Below are 25,444 nucleotides of genomic sequence, written 5' to 3' on the forward strand. Positions count from 1 at the left end.
GTTGTTTTTCTCGACTGTTCTCGTCTGCCGCCTGCGAAATCGTTATGGCAGATTTAAAGGAGGCAAAAGTATGTTCGAAATTTTGTTTCCTGCTTGAAAAATAGGAACGGAAAATTACCAAATGCTTCGACAGGTTTTTAAGAAAGCTGCTATGAACCAACACAAAAAATTTCGAGTGGTTTGGGAGCTTTAGACATGGTGAGATCAGTGTTGAAGATCATGTTCGTTCTGGGAACCCTTCATTATCTCGAAACGACGAAAACATTGGAAAAATCCGTCAAGATCGTCTTTTCATGATTGAGGAAATTTCTTAACGAACAGGTGTGAGTTGGAGCTCGTGCCAAATACTTCTGACTGGATTGAGGACTTCTATTTGAGGATTTGCAAATGAAATGTGTTGTCACTAAGTTTGTTCCTCACATACTCACTCAAGATTAAAAAACTGAATTTGAGCCAGGACATGAAAAATCAAATTGAAAGTAATTCAAATTTTTTGCCCAAGGTCATTACAGGTGACCTGACTTTTTTTTTTTTTTTCAATTCTCGGGAACAGAAAAAAAATCTTAAAGGAAAGCGTTTTGATGTGGAGGTAGTAAAAAGAGCTTCGCAGAGGGACGATATCAAAGTTAAATCGTTCCAGAGGTGCTTCAAACAGTAGGAAAGACGACTGGAGAAGTGCATTGCATCTAATTGAGAGTTCTTTGAAGGAGGCTGAATTAATTTTTTTTTTTAGAACAAAAGTCTGGTTTCTTTTGGTTCCTCTTTCGTACGTATATTACAATCTACACCGCTTGTGTGTACTACAAACCACGATCACTCACGACACACGATAAACTTTGTGCGTTTATTATTTTATGCCCATATGTTACTTTTTTCAATATTGTGTTTCTGTGTACTAACCTGCTCCTGAACTGTTGACCTTCGTGTTGGATCTGGATCTCGACCCTCCAGTTTCATCCTCACTCTACGCCACACACTCAGCGCATATGTGTTTCTCTCCTGAACGGCTGCAAGAGAAAAAAAGTATTGGATTTTCATTACATATCTGCTAAAAAGAATGTGATGTTTACATGCAAGACAAGAACAACCACCTGATTTTTATACGAAATGGATATATATATATATATATATATATATATATATATATATATACTGTATATATATAAAATTACAGAGCTGCACAGAAGTATGGTTATGACAATGCAGAGTACTTGCTAAAAATTAATGCTGCAGTTAAATTTTTGAAATATTTTTGAAGAATGACATTAGCAAACACTCCTTAATTCAACGATCTACCACGTAGAAAGCTAATTCACCTGAACCAATTCCTAAAAAGAATTGATATCTGCCGTGTGAACTGCTTTTTGTTCTAGATTTAGACAACGTTTAGAATATTATGTACTACTCATCTAAAGGTTATAACTCGCATCTGTAACTAAACAAATAAAATTCTTTTTAAGTAATTTGCAGTTAGCAGATTTTAGTTTTATTTATTTGTTTATTTACTTATTTATTTGTTTGATCGGTTTTTGCTAAGTTTTCTCACGATCCTTCTGTGAAAATGTTATGCACAATAATAATTGAAATTTTACACATATTAGGAAAAATCTCGGTTTTCAAAAGTAAATACAGACACAATATTCTATTCATGAACTTATAATGGTGCATCATTAATACAAAGTAATGAAATTTTCTCTAATATAACTATAGGGTGAGCAGAAAGAACTCCGATTTGCGACGAGCAAAACCTCGGGTAGGGAGGGTGTCTTCAAACAGCGATGTACACTCATGTCCAAAATTATTGCCGCATGTCTATAAATATGTTGTTGTAGGAATATAATTTGATAACGGATTTGCCCTGTATTTCTTATAATGTTACTATGTGTATAATCGGCAAAGACATGTATATGGCAAATTTCATGTCAAAAGAGCAATAAATAAGAACAATGAAACTTTCTTGTCCATTTAGCAACATTTTGTTTTACTCATTCTGATTTTCGTATTTATAATTCTTTTCCTATGAAATTTACCACAAATATACATTTCCCGATTATACATATAGTATCAATATTAAAAGTACCCTTCAAAATCATTATCAAATTATATTCTTACAAGAAGACAGTTATAGATATGCGACAATCATTTTGGACATGAGTGTACCTGCTGTCAACTAAGGTTTCATAGTCCAAGACTGTTAATTTTTTCGTTATAAGTACAGTTTCGAAATATGTTTACTATTTTGCGAGTATTAAATGGCTACGATTTTCATATTTTAACACTGTTTCTCCTTGTTAAATTATATATATATATATATATATCCAATGTTCTCTTGTTATCTTTTTGTTACTTTTCAAAAGGGGAGTAAAATGTAAGCTTGTTATATCAAGAATGCTACTGCTGTTATTACTTTGGTGCGTAACATTTAACTGGAAATTATGAGGTAATTTCCATACAACAACATGCAAACTACCAAGTTCATAACTTTCAGCTGCGACACTACTAGACTGCATTCCCAGATAATAATAATAATAATAATAATAATAAAGAGAAAGAGAAAGCAAATTATAATAACCTTTTCCTGTCTGTGGATCTCTCTTCACTTCTCTATTGGCGCCATCTGTTGCTCCATTTGTAACTACAGATTCTCCAAACTTCGATTGCACTCCTTTCCTTGGGGAAACACAGATACTGTCTTGTCTCACCAGTGGTGGTCGTTTTGGCTTGCTTGTCTCTTCCCCAGACAACTGCTTTGCAAATCCAACCAGTTCCTCATAGATTGCGCCTGAAAATATACAGAATACAACTATGATTAAGAATCAATCTATGATTGCAAATCATAAAAATTACAATTAAAAAAAAATACCATTTAATACATAAAGGTACTACCATGAATTACTTCCTTTAGCTAACTAGTTCCAAACTTATACTATCAAATTTTCAATTAGTAATCGATATCCACGAGTTTCCAAAACAGCAAAATCAGAATAGAAGTGAAAGTTCAAAATCACGCAGAAATTTGTTCGGGATTAGGATTAGGAATTAGGTTTCTGGGCTTTCGGCATCAATGGCCACTATAGCCCGTCACGTATGAGAGATGATCGTCCCTCGGTGATCACCAGTGGTGCTATTCTAATTTTTTAACAACCGTCTCTCTCTCTCTCTCTCTCTCTCTCTCTCTCTCTCTCTCTCTATATATATATATATATATATATATATATATATATATATATATATATATATATATATATATATATATATGAGGCGTATTCCAGAAGTAAGGGCCATTGACGTATAGTGAAATGGGGGTAGGCCGGAACACAATTTCACGCATGCAGCGCCAACGAGGACTATTGACACAGCCACTACAGTGGTTGTCTTGAGTCAGTAGGAGTTTGGCAGCCGTGGAAAGTAGATCGCAATGGCTGCGAGAATTGTTTCTCCCGCTAGTCGTGAAGTGCGCGCTGTGATATGATTTTTGCTTGTAAAAGGAACTTCTGCTGCTGATATCCATCGCAAATTGTGCCTAGTGTATGAACCTACAGTAATGAATGCAGGAAAGGTTTGCAAATGGTGTCATGAGTTTCAAAATTGTCGCACCAACGTGCAGTATGAAGGCAGGAGTGGCAGGCCTAGTGTTCAGAAGGATGATCTCATGGGGCAAGTGAAACAAAAACTGCGAAGTGATCGGCAATCGGCTCTGGCTTATAATTTTCCCCACGTTGCACGAACCACCATCTACAGGATTGTCACAGAAACGCTTGGATATCACAAGTTGAGTGCCGAAGATGCTAACAGACCAGCACAAAGAGCAACGAATGTGCAATGCCCGACAGTTTTTGGATCGCTATCGAAAAGAGGAAGATTATTTGTTTTCCCACATTGTGACAGGTGACGAGACGTGGCTCTCGTACCAACGGCGAATCCAAACAATAGTCCATGCAGTGGCGCCATTCAGGTTTACCCAAACCAAAAAGTTAAAGCAATCGCGAAGAACGTCCTGTTGGTTGATGGAACAACAGTTACAGCTGACGTGTACTGCGACACGCTCATCCAACTGCGACGAGCGATTCAAAATCGACGCAACTGGAAACTGTCGTCCGGAATCATCCTCGTTCACGACAACGCGCGTCGTCATACTGCTGCCGTCGTCGATAAGCATACTGCTGTCGTCGTTCAAGATTTTCGTTAGGACCTGTTTGACCACCCTCCACACAGTCCCGACCTTGCCTCAACGATTACTTTCCCTTCTTGCATTTGAAACGGTTGCTTGGTGGACAACGGTTTGAAAACGACGAGGATCTCAAGACCGCCGTTGTCAACTGGTTCCAATCCCAGGCGGCAAACTTCTAGTCAGAGGATTTACGGAAGATGGTTCAGCGTCACGAAAAGTGTTTGGAATAGCATGGTGATTATGTGGAAAAGTGAAGCAGCTCCTATTTCTGGTAATCAATCTTTTCCGCACGAACGTCTGTTCTTTATTTAAAATCATCATATGTATGTATATAGTGTGTCCCACCAGGAAAGGGCCATATTTTGAGGAATGACAGTATGGGTCATGACAAGCAATCTTTCGAGATATCGAAGAAAAGACCAATATTTCGTACACATTGCTTCGACGACACATCTCCGGAACTGATGAAGATATCGGAATCATACAAAAACAAATAGGTAGCACACGTAATAGGCATTATATATATATTGAGTTGATTTTGAGACAGCAAGGCTATATGAGACGCGGACCTACTGATTAAAGTGGAATCCGAACATGAACTCCAGCCGGGAATCGAACCCGGGTCTCCTACGCCAAAGACGCGTACGCTAACCGCTTAGCCACGAAGGAGTTCAGGCATTATAAACGTATCGCATTCATTGCACTCACAGGTCCCAGTATTCCGGACGAAATTCCGGGATTCGTATTCAAATTTCTGTGTGTCCATTAAATTGAAATAATTCAAAGTTGCTTGCTTTCGCAACATTGCAAGCAAGCGAGAAAATAAAGAGGTGTGAAGCAGTGAACCGGTGGGAAGCAGTTGAATAGCACCACTGGTGACCACACTATCCGAGGAAAGGGAAGGAAGGAAGCGGCCTGAGACCTATATGTTACGTAACATCCCAGCATTATGCCTGGTGTCAATGAGGAAAACCCAGGAACACCTCACTCAGGATGGCTCGACCGAGTGTCCCTACACCGGGAATCGAACTTGGGACCGCTCGCCGCACACATTTGTGTTGAAAATAGAATCTACATCTAACGGTTATTAAGATCACCACGAGCGTAGTATATCATAAGCGTTGTGGTAGTAGTTTTAAGTGGAGAGTTTCTGTAGAAGAGACAATATTATAATATTGTTGCCTTGGAAAACGTATTAGGAAGTGTTTGTAATCAAGATGAAGCAAGCACACTTGTAGCTTCTCATATTCACGAAGTTGTTTATTTTTCCTTGCATTTATTTTCGCGTATTTATCTCGTTATTGTATCAATATATAACCTGGATTATAAGTTCTATTGTAAATAGAGACTCTTCCTTCATTTCTTCGTATTTAGCATGTAAATTATAGAATAATTAACGGGGATCATTTTAATTTATGAATTTTACAGTCGTCACGAGATAAAGCCATAGATTCAATAACTGGAGCAATACAGCCATAGTATAACTTGGATTGGATTAGACTACGGTAAAATCGTGACTCAACAGTATGATCAGTATCCTAGGTACGGTAGAAAAGGACACGAAGCAAATTGAGAGCTCTGAGACACGAGTACATCAGATTACGTATGCATGGTGCCTACCTTAATCGGAGGTTGAAAATAATAACCAAAAAGCAAACCGCACCAACGAACAACAGACGACTGCCATCAAGATAGAAGTCCGGGTCAATAAGACAAATGCGTTGGAGGCAGGAGTATACATATTTAGATTTCTGGCCGAAAATCGAAAGTCTGTCTTGTACGACCGACGAACACGACGATTTAAAGTCAATTGAAGCTGTTGGTGGGTGTCATGAAGTGTCGAGACAGACAGTAAATAACAAGGTCATCAACGTGAAGCAAACAGCAGACAGGAGGAGCCTACATCTGCGACAGAACACTATTGACGGCGACAGCATATAGTGTCACTCAGGAACACCATTTTCATGGAGGAAGAGCTCTGAAGGGCTCAGAGGGAAAGTTTACCATTTAGACACATAAGCACGTAGAACTCAGTTGTGGCGTTGCTCTAATATTCCATAACGCAAAGTTGTGTCATATGCCTTCTTTAAGTAGAAGATAGTAACAATATGTTCACTTTTGAGAAAGGTGTCTCGAACTTGGCAATCGGGATAAGCGAGATTGCAAGCAGTGAGCGGAAAGAGCGAAATTCACATTGATAACAGGATTCATTGCTTGATTGATTAACGTGTAATGGGGTCGTGACGTCAGCATCGCGACTATTTGTCCCCGTCCCGATAGACTCGACTGCTCAGAACATGAACTGTCGTAAATATACGTTACAAACGAACAAATTAAAAGATAAACAACTGCTGTACAATACAAAAGAGACGAGGATAAATATAACAGAACAACAAGAATAATAAAAGCAAAATATAACAATAAATAGTAAATAGTGAACAACAACAATAAACACTGAACAATAACAATACATAAGAAAGAAATAACAGTAACAATCAAGACGACAAACATTAGTATAAAAGATATATAACAACAATAAAGAACAAGAAGTGAGAATAAAAGAGAAAAGTGCAGCAAAAGATTAAAAACATTCAGAGAACGTGATCACAATTACAATTGTGTATAAAAGAGAGGTCTCGCTTAACAGTATCAATATCATTACCCTATGCACGGTCAAGTGTACGAGGCAGTCCATGACGTTCTCTGAGAATTCAGGACATTTGACAAGAACACATTCCTCACAATACGAGCGATTCAAACCATGCAGCAAATAATTATGCGTCAGATGAGAGTGTACGATACTTAAATGCGTTAGAAGCACTTCATCGCGACGACTCGAACAAGAGGATGTTTGCTACTCTCCGAGGATTGGCTTGATTTTGAAAGGTTTATTGTTATTTGCCTGGTCCCAATCTGCTTACCAATGAGAGCGCATCAAGGTGGAAAACTAGGTAGGAAGTTCGAAGTGAAGAAGAGTGATAGTTAGAAGATATCGGACATACTTGCCTTTCCCACATTCTCTGCTGCTTGAGTGGGTAACTTATTCTTGCTTGGCTTGGACTTCTTACAAAAGAGTGAGTCCGTACTCATAATGAAAGATGTTTTACCCATAAAATGTGATTGTGTGACATTTACAAAGAGAAAGCGTGTGACCGACGCCATAAGATTACACTGGGAAGTTTGGGATGGGAACTTACGCTACTCTCATAACAATCCTGCAGACACGCCGTCACCAAATGTTGAGCGTGGAGCTTCTGCGCTCAAGAAGAATAGGAGAAACAAAAAAAACTTTGTTCCATCGAGAGAGAGAGAAAAATCGTGGTTTCGGAGAAATGAAGTAACGAAACAAAACCAAAAAGCTCAAGACAGAACTAGAGTCCTTCATCGACCCCCCCCCAAAAAAAAAAAAAGCGTGATTCCTTTTTCTGTACTTTCACACTTTTGTATCAAAATTTCACGTTCTTTAGACAGATAATTTTCACATGCTTTTTTTTTTTTTTTTTTTAAATATTTTATTACACTCAGGATATCGGACAAAAATACAGGACGCACACACCTGAAGGGTGGAACGAGTGCACTTCCCACATCAAATTTAGCAATACGTAATAATAATAATAATAATAATAATAATAATAATAATAATAATAATAATAATAATAATAATAATAATATTCAGCCAACTATTGCACATCACTTGCTGCAAATTTAGAAGCTTCTTTGCACTATAGGTCCTGCTACTCACATAATTTAGATTTAGGATTACTTCTTTAGTATTATTTATCAATATCTTTCCCTCCTCTTTATTTCCTGCAATGTAGTGTATCATATACCTAGAAAATATTTTTTTCTCAAATAACCAGTTTGCCTTCCTCTTCTTCACGAGCTCCATTACTGTTAGTTTCTCCGCAATGTTTAAAAACACTACACAAATTTTCTCCATCCCTTTTCATATTGAAATTTCCAATTTAGCTTTCGAGTTATTAGCTCAATTTAACTTTCTTTTATTATATATATATATATAAAATTCTGTATATTACCGAAAATCATGATCAAATTGCTTATCAACTCGGTTGTTAGCAAAAAATAATTTGCGCAGGATTCTCACTTTTATTTGGTGAGAACGAATTTCCTGACATATCCAGATTTTCCAGGTCACGATTTCCGAATTTATATAACTAGCTGAACTTGTACTCTCTATATAGCGCATCATTCACCTCCTTGTCATTCCTCACAACGTCTATACATGTCCCTTTACAGACACAAGTGAAGGATATCTTGATAAAAATAGGCGAGGGGTATCATAAAGGGGAGATTCTTTTCAATATCTCGCACCGTTTGCAAGAGTTGGGACAACTTCCGGTTTGAGTTTCTAATTTATTTATGATCAATGTTTTCTTCCTTCTTGCATGCACTATGTAATAAGTAAATACATTACACATACACAATTATAATGTAGGTGATATATGGTATTCATTAAGAAAAACTCTGCAAACAATAAAGATTCATCTTAGACTGGAGAAATATTTATCTTTCATTTTCATTATCATTTAGCCATGAAACAAACGCTGGAGAGAGATATACTAATCCCGTATAAAACTGTATGGAGTTGGAATGTATAACTCGTAGCATATGATGCTTCACTTTTTAAAATTTCAATACTTTTCAGTGTACTCCTAAAAACATAATAAAGAAACAACGGCCAATTTTTTAATATTCAATTAGAACTGAACAATTTACACAAGATTTGCAATCAATCAGTGAAAACGCCATCTTTCTAGAGCTTGTGGTTTCCAATATATCATTGTCAAAATAACTGGCCACGAACATATGAATGTCCACAAACACACAAACATATACAGGGTGTCTACTTAAATTCAAAAATGAAATTTTGTGAGTTTTTCGTGAACTTTTCTTTACCAAATTATAAAATTTCCTAACATTTTCAAGAGCGAATTTGTGTGCGAATTAGGCCGAATTTTCATCCATGCGATAGAAACGTACTTTGCTTGCGATTTCGTAGCGCCTAAAGCCGGCCATAAACATTTTTTGTGGTGAATTTTGACGTTTCACACAACAAAATTTTCCGATCTGTACTTACATTTGTACAGTTAAAAAAAAATCGTGACCCAAAAGCTAAATTTCGTGACCGTTTTCTGATTTCGTGACTTTTTTCGTGACTTTCGTGACCGATAGACACCCTGATATAATCTCCCCTACCAAATAGCTGGGTAAGTCACAAAAAACTCAGAAGTAAAATTTCATGCTTAAAATTCCTTAACTTTTCCAGAGTTTTACAGCTTTTCATGAAATTCCCTGACTTTTCCAGGACGTTTTATGAGTAAGCTGAATTTCCTGACGTTTTCAGGATTTTCAAGTTGGTGAGAACCCTGCTGCATATATATAAAAACACTTTAACAAGGTACTAAATATAATATACACACTTCTTCAATACTAATTAGTGACTAAAGAAGTGTCAACAGAAGTATCAATCTCCTACTTACCCGTTTGTGATTTTAATTGTTCCAGTTGTTCCAGAGAACTTTGTGCTCGCTCCACGTCTAGCTCGTCGCTTAGAAGATCTCGGATAACTGACGAAAACTGCTCCGAGAAAGACCGATACGATACCAAATAGTTGTGCAAACCTGCCAGTTCACATTCTTCATACTAGAAATAAAATAAATAATATATACAAATGTTAGAAAGAGAAACAGTGAAACATGTACTTTGCTAAAGTATTTTGATTTTTTCTGCGACAGAATGATACATGTTCGTTAGATATTTTAGTGATAATATGGTTTATTCTTCAGTACGAATTATACGACTTGTGGACTGACTGATTACGCTGTTTAATAGGGGCCTCAGCAGTGAGGCTATTTCTTCCCCGAACAAATAACCGACACACACTTGTCATAAAAGAACTTCCAAAAATAGAAACAATAATAATAATAATTAAAAAAAAATGGCTTCCATAAAAGTAACAAGAGAATAGAAGCTCGATCAAATAAAAGTCCAGAGGGTGCTTCAGAAAGGACTTTACAACTTTGTAAATTTACATAAATTTATTCACACTACTTACAGAGTTGGTTTTGGTATCACTTTGCAGCAAAATAGTTCGAGTTTTGACCAATGTAGTGCATAGTGCCAAACAGCACCACTGTAAGTGCTAGAGACAATTATAACAGAAAGATGGCTGACTTCCGTTTTTTTTTTTTTTTTTTTTTTTTTTTTTTTTAAATCAAAGTCTGCGACAATTATGCAACAGAATTTTCGCACCGAGTATGGCAAAGATCCTTCCAGCATGACCAACACATGAGTGGCACAAGTGTTTTGTTGAAACATTATACCGAGTACTAAAATAAAATAAAATATTAAAAAAATTAAAACTTGACCTATGTTGAAATTTACAAAACTGTAATGTCTTTTTGAAGCACCTTGTACATAAACATTAAAACAGAGGTCGTGAAAAAAATGAAAGGAACAACAACACAAACATAATGGGACAAAGATTTCAAAGAATAGGAAAAACAGCATATGTACAAGCTAAAAACAAAGGCATCAGAGAACGTTAACTATTTCAATTGCAAGAATAAAAGCGAGAATCCGTCGTTAGTAACAGAGTTATTTCCAAAAACCTGACTAATATTGTTAGGTAGTCCCAAGCGTTCTCTAGATCTGAGTATTTCAAACATTCTACATGAATGTGATGAATCCTTAGGGGGACGATACAGTCTTCACAACACAGACTGTTGAAGTCATGCATCAGTGCTTTAATCATTGGCGTGATATATTTACAACGTATTCATAATTATATTACGAATCTGAAAAAAAGAAGTATATAAAGGATTGCAGTTACTAATGGAAGGAGGAAACAACATATTTTTTTATTTTACACACCAGATCCTCTATAGTGCGAATTCTAACACAAAGAATGAAAAAGTGTCCGACTGGATCGAGTCTCGAACCTGGGACCTCCGGCATACCGTGCCGATACGTTTACCGCTAGGCAACCCAGTCCTGGACTATGGACTGAGTAGTGGTTAATGCATGGGCACGGTATGCCGGAACTCGAGGGTTCGAGTCTCGGTCTAGTCCGTCACTTTCGCACTCTTTATATTATGTTACTTGCAATACTGTACGATTCATTTACTTTTGCCTCCTACAGCACCGGAGACTTAGAACACTCATCACCGGGGATCATACACACATAAAGGAAGCATTCTAAAATAGTAAACTGAAATTCAAATGCAATTCATATCTCACCTTTGACATTGACTTCAGCATCGTGCGGATATCAGACATAAGCTTGTGATGAGCAGTAATCAGGCTTCGAATCTTCATCACATTAGATTTCAGACAATCTTGAGCAACAAACAATGACTCAAGTTGACTGGTTTTCTCTTGCTGCAGAGATTTTACAGTGTCTGCAAATGAAGAAGGTAATTTCACTATGAATGAACATATCAATAAGATATTCACACATGTAATTAAATTATGTTACATTATTCGACCAAATCACTTGTCACGAAGTCCTATAAATCTTTCTCCATCACCAATTCATATAATTACATTACAGAAATATAAATGTTATAATGATTATCCATTTCATAAGCCTTAGAAATTTTCAATTCCTTTCCACAAGTGTCAAATTATTACCAAACAGAAATTTAGTTTTATATAGCTATAATTTTATGCTATATTATATGCACGTACGCATTTTAAAGGTTTGTTGTTTCACGTTTCACGCGAGTGTTACCAAACAAATAGCGTTTATGACGTAGGTTCCAGGACAACACTTCGACAACATCTGATACGTATGTATACATACATTACTTCGTTAAATAATACAACACTTAAATGATGTGATTATGTATTATACGAGGAATGATCAGAAACTACGGTTACAAAGTCTGCAGTGAAATGTTTCTATATTATTTCATACAACCAACACAGCCAACAGAAAGTGCATATATTAGGTTATTTTTCGACATAGTCTCCATATCAGTTGGGGCAGTTGTCGCATCGTAGGATGAGTTAAGATTCCCTCCTGGCAAAATTCCTGTCCTTGCGTGTTCAGCCACGTTGTCACGAAGTGTTCCACTCCTCGTCTGAGGCGAAGCGATGGCTTCCGAGGTGCTCCTTTAAAGAAGCAGTTCAACTTAGAAATAAATTTTTTTTACAAATTATTTCCATTTGTAGAGTTGAAAATTATAAAAGGAATGGTGTTTGTTTTATTGCGAAACGTTCTGTCGTTAGCAAGTTACAGACGAAAAAAGATTTTGTGATGACATCATACGTGGTCGAGCAGTGAGAGAAGGCTTCCATACACAGTGCCAAGCAATTCGTTTCTGAGAGGTGCGGTGGCACGTTCTAAAGTACGAGTTCCGTTCCCAGAACTGATTACAAATACTTAGAAATGTCATTTGCATGTAGAAAATGATAATATGTGATGGTGGGCTGCACAAAAGGTTTCATAATATAAAACGTAGTTTTTCCTACAAAGCATAAGTTCAGCATTTTACAAAAGAAACTAAAATTTCGAAACCAATTCCATGTAAATAGATGGCGGACGAGATTGCTATAACACATAAGTACCTTTTCTTTAACCATGCTTCCGATTCCCAAACATAAGTATGTTCATTTTCACGTTTTGTTGCAATTTTTAACGCTGACACACTAATTTTATTTTTCAAGGTATGTACAGGAGCGCGACATATTTTGGCAGAAATGAAATAACATCAGTAAAGTTTGTCAGAATACGAAAAATACTTTACTGGTTAAATTTGTTTCATTCGCATCGCTCCCCGCGGAATAACTCTCGTCACCCGTTTCATCGTCACCTGATACAGAAAAAAATAAACGAAATCAATGTCCTAAGGAAAGCTGTCATCGTCACTGATTCCTTCTACGAGCCGGTATATTTCACTCCCCAATTCACATTGTATAGCAGTTATATTTACATTTATTTCTAAAGTAGTCCGTCACAATCATGAGTGACACCATTGCTATTACCCTCTAATGCCTCGTCTCGACTACAACCGTCAATTGCGTCTTGTACGATACTTTTACGTTGCTATCTAAACTTTTCAATAATATACCTGCAACAGCATTCTTTCTCAGTTTGCGTATAAATAATTCTCCTGGCATTAGTTTTTCTTTCAGTATGCACGACTGCTCGAAGTCGGACCCTTCAAGTTGCTTGGAATTCAAACACGAGTGTTCTCATTTGGCACAAAATTTTTCCTATCGATTTTCTTGAGCCATAATTTATATCGATCTTGTGATTTCTCACGACTTCGAAACGTTAAAAAAAAAAAAAAACAAAAAAAAACTTTATGTTCTCAGCTTTAATCGCACGAGAATTACAATCGAAAATACAACACGTATTAGGCATTTCTACTTCACTTTACAGACATAGCACGCGCTGTTCTAACACGTGTTTTCTACTTCGCACCAGTGTTAGAACAAAATGTTCCAGGAGGGCACAGTTATTATTTGTAGGGGCACATTATTTTCACAGTACTATTATATTTATTATATTATAGACGTATTATTTTGGTCTCCTGCGGGGGGACACTCTCAGAGCTCCGGGAGACAGTGTCACCACCAAAAACATGTCTGGAAGAAACACTGCTTCGCACAACAGTATGTAATTACTGCTCTCTCTCTACTCATTTTTATACTAATGCTGTAGGAAGAAAGACTAAGAAAAATGTCCCTCAAGAATTGAACACAAGGGAAGACTGCTAACGAACCCAAAACGATCCATTAAATCCATTGCACTATTAAAGGTTTATCAGCTGCGTACAAGGGAGTGGTTGCTGACTCACATTGAGTTCCTCGCGTAGCCTACGAATGACGTCAGCATTTGCGATTCATCAAAAACAAATGCCTATAGAAACTGAACTAGACGGCCTATCAAGATTTTTAAAAATATGGGTCTCTTATTGTTCGTTACTCTCTCTATTGCATCAAACTTGTTTTTAACTCGAACTGCTCCTTTAAGTGTGGGAATAGGTGAAAGTCGCTGAAACGTGATCCTCCTATTGTCCTGGATCAGTTCCTCCACGTGAGATGTGTTCAAATCAGTTGATGCCGTGCTGGGTCGGTCACTGCCCTCCTCCTCAGTGACGTTTTCTCTACATGCGGCAAACTTTCGACACCATTCTACAACATACTGACGAGACATTATAGTCCCTCCGTAAACCTCTACCAGCCGCGGTGACATATCTCACCCACAGAAATCGAATAAGTGAACGGATTTCTTCCAAAGACCAGTTTTTCAAACGAGTCGCTATTTAGGTTTATCTACAACTAGTGCTATAGAAGGCGGGTGGCTGAAACTCTGCACAGTAGCCAACTCCATGTATTAAAATTACCGCGCATTCCTCATTCCTTTATAACAGAGGAAACTACAGAAATATCGGCCTTGAACCCTTAGTTCCCGATTCTTCCTCGCATAAACCTGAGAAGATACATATTTTCAAATATTTATGAATACTTTTATCTTTAACTTAAATTAACTTTAGTGACATATCTGTTAACGTAGAAGTCCCATTATTAACGATATTTTAACCATTTAGGGATAGTTCTGGTTCGCCCAACCATCAAACAGACCTAGGAAGGGCTACGATGACTTTACACTCTTATATATTTAGACAAAATAGTATACAATGACAAGATTTTGTTTCTTAAAAATTTTTTTTAAAACCTGTTTTTAAATTTTGTCTTCAACTTTCCTCCAAGTTTCCAGTTACGACTTTTCAGCAAGAAGAATCATATACGGATACATTTACTTTATTACAGTCATAAATCTATGATATTTACCTGATACAACAGTTTCCACGTTTTGTATCCATGTCTGATCAATTGGGCCTTCTGGAGCTCGAAGCTGAACTAAACTTTCTTCAGCAGGGGTCACACTTTGATCACAGTTCTCCACCAAAACACAACTTTTGTCGCATTGATTTATCAACTGAAAAACACAACACACTCTCTTTAGCAATATATATAACGTATACTCACTATATAGAACATTTATTATCCTTGAATTTTTAATATAAATTTAGTTTAAAGGAAAGCATTTATAGTCACCTAACTAAACAGAGTGGTTGCATAGTTCAACTATCATAATCATCATCATCATCATCATAGGTAGTCTACCAGTATTCGCAGATCATTTGCCGCAAATGAGAAGGTTCCATGCTCAACGGTCTTCCGTTAACCTCTTCGTTTTCGCGTATGACTTTCCCATTTTGATATCGTCCATTAATTGTAATCTCCCCCGATCCCTCCCTCTCTTTCCTGCCACCATACTCTCTAGCACGTCTCTCACGATACCGTTCCTTTGTAGCCAATGTCCCAACCAGTTTCTCTTCCCCTTCTTAATAATGTCTAAAATTATTCTTTTCTCCCCCACCATTTCTAACACCCTTTCATTAGTATTCCGCTCAACCCAGCTAATTTTCTCCACACCCACATTTCGAAAGCTTCTAGCTGCTTTTCACCATTTCTGCGTAATATCCATGATTCTGACCCATACAGAAATAATACTCCACACAAAACATTTTATGTGTCTTTTTTTTCAATTCTTTATTTTTAAGGTCCCACAAAATAGATTTTCTTCTTCCTAAAGGCCGTCCTTGCTTTTTATTTCACGTTCACATTTCGTATCATTACTAATAATATTATCCAGGTATCGAAAACTAGTCACTTGTTCTGTTTTCACTCTTCCTACTTCTATACTTGAAACCAACTACAGAGAAATCAAATGCTATGAAGTCAGTAAAGAATTTTTTTAAAATTATTTTGGTTTGAATCATTTATAAATATTCTTTGTGAATAAAGAAATTTAAAGAAATAAAAAAGCGTAACTGTACGGTATATGTTTTTTTTTTTAATATGATGACTAATTGATTAATGATTTCTACTCAATGACGATGAGCATGACTTTGTATCGATCTGCAATATACTCCAAATGAAGGATCATTTGCTAAACAATGAACAAATGATCCCCAGTCATTATTCAATAATTACGTATAGTTTCGTAACAAGAATTTAATTGCTGGACCAGACAATGTGTGTACACAAATTATGAACCAACTGATCATTCGCAGTTTTAGAATACAAGATCGCATGCTTCAGAGTTTAATAACTTAATGTAATTTGAAGACAATAAATAATTAGAGTTGATAATTTTATCAAATCTCTTAACAGGACATTGATATTATGGAAAGATATGCTTGAATACGAACAAATATGGTCAAAAATATTTACTTAAACGAATACTTATAATTGCATATATTTACAATTTCATTATATTTAAGTTCGCCCTCATTGAGACTTGTAACATTATTTTCTATATATTCTGAGAACAAGATACGATGATGTTTGTGACGATATAGTTACAGTGAGTTTAGCAAAATATTTGTTGCTTATATCACAGATTTAATTCTAATAATAATACTAGAAGAGACAATAGGGGAGAAACATTTTTGAATGTGTGAGGCCAAACATTGAAGAAAATGATGAAAAACTGGGAAACTAGGAAGTTGATTGGTTGAGTGGAGGAATAATGGAGAAGTCAGCAGCGTGGCTATTTCTTCCCGTCACTATAAACACTACGAAATGAAAAAAAAATGGACTGCCGAAATATATGTGGCAAATTAAACGCTGCAACAGTAAAATCTTAAAGCAAAAGGTAAAAGAATAATTAAACGAGATAAAACGAATAGCAATAATAATATATAACGGAAAATAAAGAACGTACAATAATAGAGAAATAAAACTGATAATATATACAGAAAAATGATAAAACGAAGTTAATATTAAAACACAAAGCATCAAAAAAACAGTAAAACTAGAAATCAATTGAGAAGGGGATTCAAGTTAACAGCATGAATAAAAGAAAGAACACGAGCAAAACACTTGTGAAATAATCCACAAGGGCTCGGTCAAGACTACGCAGAGGTAAAACATGTTCTCTGAGATCTGAGTATTCAGGACAGAAGACAAGAATGTGCCGAATACTCAGTGAACAACACATTCGTCAGAATATGGATGGTTCAAGACATGCAGTAAATAATTGTGTGTCAAATGAGAATGTTTGTTATGCAAACGCGCCAGGCGTACTTCCTCTCAGCGACTAAGGCGAGGGGATCTCTGCCAATTTTCAAAGATAGGTTTAACTGCATGCCTATTTGCAATCGCCAGGTTCTAATCTATTTGTCAATGAGAGCGCATCAAGCTGGACAAATGACTACAAAAGAAAAAGATTGGAGCTAGAAAGACTATGCTCTAATGCAACCCGAGCCAAGGCGACGTTCTTGGCAACTGTCTGCACATTCGTTTCCCCGAATGCTGACAAGACTTGGCACCCAACAGATGACGATAACACGGTTTTGTTGCTGTAATTGATGGCACCTCAAAATAAATGTCTAAACGAGGGCGTGCTTACTGAAGACGTTTTGCAGGCTCGTAACTACGCTCTTGAGAATCGGGCAAATGAGCACACGGCATAACGAAAGCGCGAGAACAATGGTCGAGGGCAAGCTTAAGAACATTTAATTCAGCAGTAAATGCTGACCACAAGCAATGCAAACGTCTGTGACAAAGTCCTACCCGAGGACCCACGTCTCTCAACCAAAAATGCATGGCCTCGGAAAAGGGAAGAAAAACCAAGAAAATGAACCTGGCAAAACAAAAGAAGATATACCCTTACCAGCCCACAAGAGAATAGAAAGGCGGAACTTTTTAAAATTTTATTTTGTTCTTTAATTCTTAAAATTTTATTTTTTACTCTTCTATATTTTAATATTTTTTTGTAAAGAATCAGTACATTGAACAACACAAACTCTGGACGCACACAACAGCAGGCCGGGATAAGTGCACCCAGATGGAAGATGTCCATAGATCATCCACTTTCCAAGACAAGTCCGGTAGCAGTATTCGCGGCTAAGGATACGCGGAAGCATGCGGATGAAAGTGATGACAGGGTATGAAAAATAAAGCTGCCCTCTCAGCTTCACCCCCTCTCCGACAATGACCGTTCGCTACTTGCAGGGGAAACTAGGAAGTTCTAACAATCATTGATGTTTATATATATGTATATAAATTAGAGCTGACAGTTTCATGCACGCTATTTTCATTTCGTAACAGTAGGATATAAAAATGGTATACGGACAAAATCTCGCGGCCGAAACATCGCCATCCAAAATCTCGCCGGCCTAAACCTCGCGGGACAAAATCTCGCCGGGCCAAAACCTCGCGTGGCCAAAACCTCGCCGCCCAAAACCTCGCGTAGCCAAAACCTCGCCGCCCAAAACCTCGCGGGACAAAATCTCGCCGGGCCAAAACCTCGCGTGGCCAAAACCTCGCCGCCCAAAATCTCGCCGGGCCAAAACCTCGCCGCGAATGAAACTTTTCTTTAAAATTTACCCAATGTGTTTCCTAATATGCAATTCCACATTACAATAATAATAATAATAATAATAATAATAATAATAATAATAATAATAATAATAATAATATGATGATGATGATGATGATGATGATACAAAACATCGTGTGCGTGGGCTTTCTCGGGTTATTCCCGTTTCCTCCCACTTTCTTTATTCGATCATTTCCTTCATATTCGTCATCTACCTCTCCTTTAACCTATAGGACATAATCAAGGGACGTCGGAAAAACTCATATATTATTTCATACTTTCATAAATATTATTAGATTTTTGTTAAAATGTTAAGTTTTTTGATGTTCCAAAGTTCACGAAACTAACCTCGTTAGTTGTCATTACTTTCCTTATGCAGACTTTCTTTCCCTATAACTAGTTTAAAAACATCGTCGCCCTACCTTCACATTGAAATCCTCTAATACAGAAATAGAATTTTCATATGGTATCACGGGACTTGGTCAAATACCCGTGATACTTCTTCTGAAACAGCGTCTTTTATACCGTCATCCTTATCATGTGTTGGAACATTTACATTTTGGTCAGGCGAGATTTTGGGTATGGCGATATTTTGGGGCGCGAGCTTTTGGCCCGGCGAGGTTTTGGCCCGGCGAGATTTTGGCCCGCGAGGTTTTGGGTGGCGAGGTTTTGGCCCCGCGAGATTTTGGCCCGCGACGTTTTGGGCGGCGAGGTTTTGGCCAGGCGGGGTTTTGGCCCGGCGAGATTTTGTCCCGCGAGGTTTTGGGCGGCGAGGTTTTGGCCAGGCGAGGTTTCGGCCTGGCGAGATTTTGGGCCGCGAGGTTTTGGGAGGCGAGGTTTTGGCCAGGCGAGGTTTTGGTCCGCGAGGTTGTCGCCGCGAGGTTTTGTACCCAAACCTATAAAAATATATAATACAGATATGTTCATACCTGAAGAAAAGCAGTATCATGAGCAAGTCCTTCAGATGTTCGAGTCCGAAGAGCTTCATGATGAAGTAATGCATTGCAAGTATTCCCAACCAGAGTGGCCATCCTCTGCTCCTGATTGAATCTTTCGACACGTGCTCCTACAGCAGCCTCAAACGATGCCAAAATCTATGGATATAAATACATTCAAGTTAATGGTATATAGTATTTTACATGTGTGTAATAAATCTGGGCCGACCGCTTAGTAGGTAGACGTCTCATGAATTATATTACCGCGGCACTTCTTTGTATAGATAGAATAATTCCTAAGGCGTCTACCTATCAAGTGGTCTGCTTAGATTTGAATCTCGGTTGGGGAATTATTCTTCTATTTTTGTTACACTGAGGTTCACCAAGCCTCTCCAAAAATGAGTAGGGGGCACGGTGGCTTAGTGGTAGAGTGCTTACCTCTTGTGCGTGGGGTACCAGGGTGTCTGCTTCGATCCCCAGCCAAGCAAGTTTGTGGTGGACAGCATCGTGTCAGTGGGTTCTCTCGGAGTGCTCCGTTTCCTTCCAACTTCTCATTCTACCAATTCTTCCAGCATTCATTTGCCTTGATCATCCGTATCCCTTAGCCTAAATGATATAATCGTGCGACGTTAAACTGAAGTATTTCATTTAATTTCATTTTCCAAGAATGAGTACTTGCAGTAAAAAGATGGACAAAGGGCGGTACTGACTTCATTACCACTTTATAAGTGTCGAAGTCGCTGAACTTCAGGCCATATATTGCTCATCTCATATAAGAACGAAAAAAAGAAGCCTGACTAAAATGAATGAAGCGTTTATAACTCCTGAACAGTTATTTTAAACTCCGAAAGATACACATTTCCTTACATAAAAATAGTAGTAAACAATGACCATTCATTAAAAAAAAATAAAATAAAATAAAAAAATAAAAATAAAAAAATCAAATTACCGTACACAATTAAAAATAAGTTGTTTAATGATACAGGCTACTTGTTTATTAGTCATTGTAACTCTGAATCTGATCAATAACTAACAAGGCAGGGTACCCAGGTGTAACAGTCCGATTGTGATAAGATTGCACAGACATAAAGAATATCGAAAAAGAAGCGACACGTATTTTTTTATATCGGCCAACAAGCACATTGAAAGGGTCAAATAGGGGCATAAAAATGGAGTCAAAATGAGATTATGTGGAATATAGCGAGAACGAGAAGAGATATCGGAAAAGTTTAAATGTACGAAATACTACACATAGTCGACGCAATTCAATGAGGTAGAACGCACCCATGAGAAGAGAGCAGAATATCCGAAAATGGACCAATCAAGTGTACAACATTGTCACAATGTGTTACGGAAATGAGCAAAAAGGGTGATAAGGAGCAGGAAGAAAGAAGAAACGAAAACAGAAAATACGTGTTTTTGCTTTGGGTGCATATGTTGACCGTATGCAAAGAGACGCAGATTTATCTCAATGCACGAAGATGGGATAACACGCAGGAAGGATGCAAACGCCGTTCATATAGACAGCCAGCGAGACAGCACTGCGCGGTGGGTTGCATATATCGCGTAATGAGAACAACAATGAGGTGGATGTTCTAAACAAAAATGTGTGTAGGCAGTAGTAACACAAAAACAAAATTGTTACTATTACTGTTATGTTCTACGCGTATTTTCGTAGTGATATAATGTTGATACTCATGTGTGGTACTGATATTAATGTTGCTGTTTATCTTATGTATGTGGACCACCTGCTATTACATTCTACTGTGCTATGAATTTTTGTTCCCATTATCCGATATATGCAACCCACTGCGCGGTACTATTTCGCTGGCTGCCTATACAAACGGCGTTTGCATCCTTTCTGCGTGTTATCCCATCTTCGTGCATTGAGATAAATCTGTTGTTTTTTTTTTTTTTTTTTGTTGTTGTTGTTTTTTCGCATATGGGTGATGTTATGCACCCAAAGCAAAAACACGTATTTTCTGTTTTCGTTTCTTCTTTCTTCCTGCTCCTTGTCACCCTTTTCGCTCTTTTCCGTAACACATTGTGACAATGTTGTACACGTGATTGGTCCATTTCCGGATGTTCTGCTCTCTTCTCATGGGTGCGTTCTACCTCATTGAATTGCGTCGACCATGGGTAGTATTTCGTACATTCAAACTTTTCCGATATCTCTTCTCGTTCTCGCTATATTCCACATAATCTCATTTTGACCCCATTTTTATGCCCCTATATGACCCTTTCAATGTGCTTGTTGGCCGATATAAAAAAATACGTGTCGCTTCTTTTTCAATATTCTTTATATCTGTGCAATCTTATCACAATCGGTGTGTTACACCTGGGTACCCTGCCTTGTAAGTAAAAATCCAGAATCTGCAGAAAGTGTAACAATCTATTAATATAAGATTTTTTCTTTTCTCTGGAGGTTAAATTTTGGATTTTTTTACTTGAAGCAGGCTAGTTAAATAAAAAGAAAACTACATAAAATGAAAAAAACTGTAACATTGATCTCTTTAAAGAGTAACTAATTCAACAATACGAATATTCTAAACCAACTGAAATTTTACCTCACTTAATGCTGGATTGGCACCTGACGCCCATCTCAATCGCTGTTCAACACTTGATACTAAGGCTGCCTGTTGCTCCCGTGCCTCGTTTAAACGTGGCTGCAACGCCATTAATGCTGTAGCTGTTTTGCGAAGTTCCAACATACAAGCTGATCGACCTGTGTGGAAATAAAATAATTTTTATACCACTCAATCAGGTTATCATGCTACTGCTCCTACAAAATAAACTTTACAGCTTCTATACATACTGATTTTTCTTATTATAGAAATTTATAGAATTATGAAACTGTTGATGTATCAAATGAAACTAAAAGAGACTCTTTATTAAATAGAAATTTGTTTTAAAGAGAAAATTTTCACGGTCTCATGAATTTAAAGGCGGAAAGTGTTAAATTTATTTCATTAAACGGAAGATATGTTACGTGGACATCAGAAATCACAATAAGCGTAAAATGAATACAACAGAAAAACAATACTTTGCTCAATCGCAAGTTTTAAATGCCGAGTGATCGGCTCGGCACAATCCCCAATCTGGAGAACCAGTGCCTGATTGTAGTTCTGAAGAACCGGGCGATGGGGGCGCCACATCCCAACGCCGAGGTCACTGGATTTGTCATCCATCAAGCTATTGTGAGATTAACTTTACTTGACAGTCCATGAATACATAACGAATACCGAAGATTTCTGGAAGGCTCTTCAAAGCTGTTGGAGTCACATAGCTTCGTAAAAGTTGGATAAATTGATCAAGCAAGTGCTTGGAATTCATAAAGCTCTTCTCACTACTGAGAATCGGCATTTCGATAAACGCAAAAACACTCAATAAATCGGTCATAATAGAAAAACAGGGCAGTATATTTTCGATTCCTTATGTGAACAGTAATGCTTATTTTGACAAGCAAATCCAATAAACAGAGGTTTGTATGGATACTGTGTACTTTGTTTGAAAAATTCTAAGAAGTGACAACAGTGTATTTAGACTTTTGACAACAACTGTATATACAAACCTTTTGGGTCAAATTTATACAAGTGATAGACAGGGTTTGCCCAAGTGGGCCCAGCCCGAAAAAACCCACCGGGTTTTTTCGGGTTGGACCCACCTGAAAAAACCCGCCTTAAAACCCACCTGGGTTTTTGAGCTTTTTGTTAATATATTATTGCTACAACAAAGTTGATCACATTGAAAGTGATTTTTATCAAATTTTGGACTTTCCTCGGGCGAATTAAATGCTTTCACGTTATGGTATACAACAACATTCTACATAAGACCTTTATAAAATTCTGAATGCACTGAATAAATGAAAAAACCTTACCTTAGCTTGAGATAATTATATAACAAGTTAATGTATTAATTATGCTTATAGACTATTTGAAAAAATGCAATTTTATATTTTAGAAAATACTTTCCGTAAATAGTGTGCTCGCCGACTCGGCTATACCGAGGGACGTTATCCCTCATAGGGGACACCGGGGCACATTGTCACAATTTTCACATTTTATTTTCTTGTGATGCTCGTCTAAGGCCGAAAATTATAATTTTCAGTATACACATACTTTATTATCTTGTGCATAACATATATTTCTCTGTCCAATGTAACTCGCTCTGAACTGGACTTATGTTTTATGATCAATACAGTTGTGACAATGTACCCCATATGCGGGGTAAGTTGTCACAATATATGGGGCAAATTGTCACATGTTATTCTTGTGGCACTTTCCAGAAATTGGTAGATATTATTAATTCAACTATTACTAATGCAAAAAGACTGTAAATGTTACCAGCATTAAATACTTACCGTCTGAAAGAGAATCAAAACATAATTAAATGTAAGGGGAAACTATATTAGTTAAATAGGTAAAAAATAGGGGGACCTTGTGATTGTTGAATCAATATTGAACCACTCTTAAAACTGTCATATATGCCTTGGACTCCATAGCTTATATTTTCTCAACCTAAAAGATTTATTGTTACATCAGGCTTTGTAGGAAAACCAAAACGGCCATGAAAACAGAACTAACTCATAGCTAAGGAATCAAAACTACAAATTGAAAGATCAATGACAAAATTATCAAATCATAGCCTACTTCTCGAATAGGGCAACACAAAATTAGCCAATTGCATTTAAGTTGTTTCTGATTGTAGTTTATGAATTGCAAAGAATTCCTCTGATAGGACTACTGTATAGCTAGAAGAGGAGTAAATATTATTACGAAGTTTAGTTGCGTTTTATTAGTACGCACCGCAAACTAATTTGAAAATGTTTATCCTTTTGCTTCTACAAAGTACCGTACCTGGAGATCATCGTCAGAGTCACAGTTAATACACACGTAAAACAAGTTCTGCTTCCCTCAGTTTTCGTAGGTCGATTCCGTAGCGAATGCACTGAATCCACTTCTCGCTACATGTACTCGTACTGTATGGACCGCCATAAACTAAACTCAATGTATCGTCGTCCTCTGAGGAAGAATCGTAATCTTCTTTGGACCTTCGTTGACATTGTTTGTAGGTGCAAAACTATTTCCTTGGGGAGTTCACCATGTCTTTTCAGAAATACCGGATACCAGTCTGGGCCAGCAATGGCCTTTTCATTCCACGACTATGGGCATTTCAATCCTAGCTCTTTTGCATAGTTGTAAGTGAGTCCAAATTATATGTGCGAAGCTTGTTTTGGTATGATACTAGTAATTTTTCCTAGTATTACGAAGAGTAACCTAATGTAAATGAGCATTTGCCGAACTGTAGTTCGCCATCTGTAACACGTGCACAGAATCTTGCCAATGTTCTGTAGTGGACATGAAATTCTTTAGCAGCTTTAGGCCTACGTGTTGATATGGGGTTGTTATTTCTTTTCATAGCTCTTGCTGCAACCAGTAGATCTTCCATTGGTGGTGCTTTCCTCTCTGTCTTTATTTTGTATATTCTCACTGTCTGCGAAACAGAGTGGGGCTCATTGTCACAGTGACAACATGCCCCGTCTTATTTGTGACAACTTGCCCCACGCGTTGCCATTACTCTTTTTACAAAATATCTATACCAAACGACAAGATTAGGCGCTTTCAAAGTAGCACACTATGAAGCTCTATTTGTAACCTACATAACCCGCACAAAAATATTTGCTTCTACCGCTTTCACGAACACACAAAACGGCAATTTCAGGACTCGGAAAATTTACATTCCGGCACTGAAAACACACAAAGTTCAACTGACGCAGCACGGTTGTTTCCGCGCATCTCCAAACGAGTACAGTTAGTAGTGACATCTAGTAAGTAAACAAGAAAGCAGCACCGGCGCGCTGTTTTCGCTTTTTTTAGAGTTGCTACTGTGACGACGTACCCCTTGTGACAATGT

The 25,444-nt window shown here is 37.4% G+C and overlaps 1 protein-coding gene across 2 annotated transcripts in view; it reads right to left on the reverse strand.

Annotated features, from left to right (window-relative positions):
- nonC (serine/threonine-protein kinase Smg1) overlaps positions 1-25,444 on the reverse strand; it is a 358,879-nt gene that overhangs the window by 12,373 nt on the left and 321,062 nt on the right. For both annotated transcript variants that reach the window (XM_081750559.1, XM_081750558.1), the window contains exons 50-56: positions 22,099-22,256; positions 19,526-19,690; positions 14,996-15,143; positions 11,432-11,592; positions 9,673-9,835; positions 2,573-2,782; positions 901-1,007 (exon numbers count right to left, since the gene is read on the reverse strand). In XM_081750559.1, the coding sequence (XP_081606685.1) occupies positions 901-1,007; positions 2,573-2,782; positions 9,673-9,835; positions 11,432-11,592; positions 14,996-15,143; positions 19,526-19,690; positions 22,099-22,256 (1,112 nt within the window). The remainder of the gene's footprint in view (positions 1-900; positions 1,008-2,572; positions 2,783-9,672; positions 9,836-11,431; positions 11,593-14,995; positions 15,144-19,525; positions 19,691-22,098; positions 22,257-25,444) is intronic.

Source organism: Thermobia domestica, chromosome 3, assembly GCF_964235325.1.
Source record: "Thermobia domestica chromosome 3, izTheDome1.hap1.1, whole genome shotgun sequence".
Taxonomy (NCBI): domain Eukaryota; kingdom Metazoa; phylum Arthropoda; class Insecta; order Zygentoma; family Lepismatidae; genus Thermobia; species Thermobia domestica.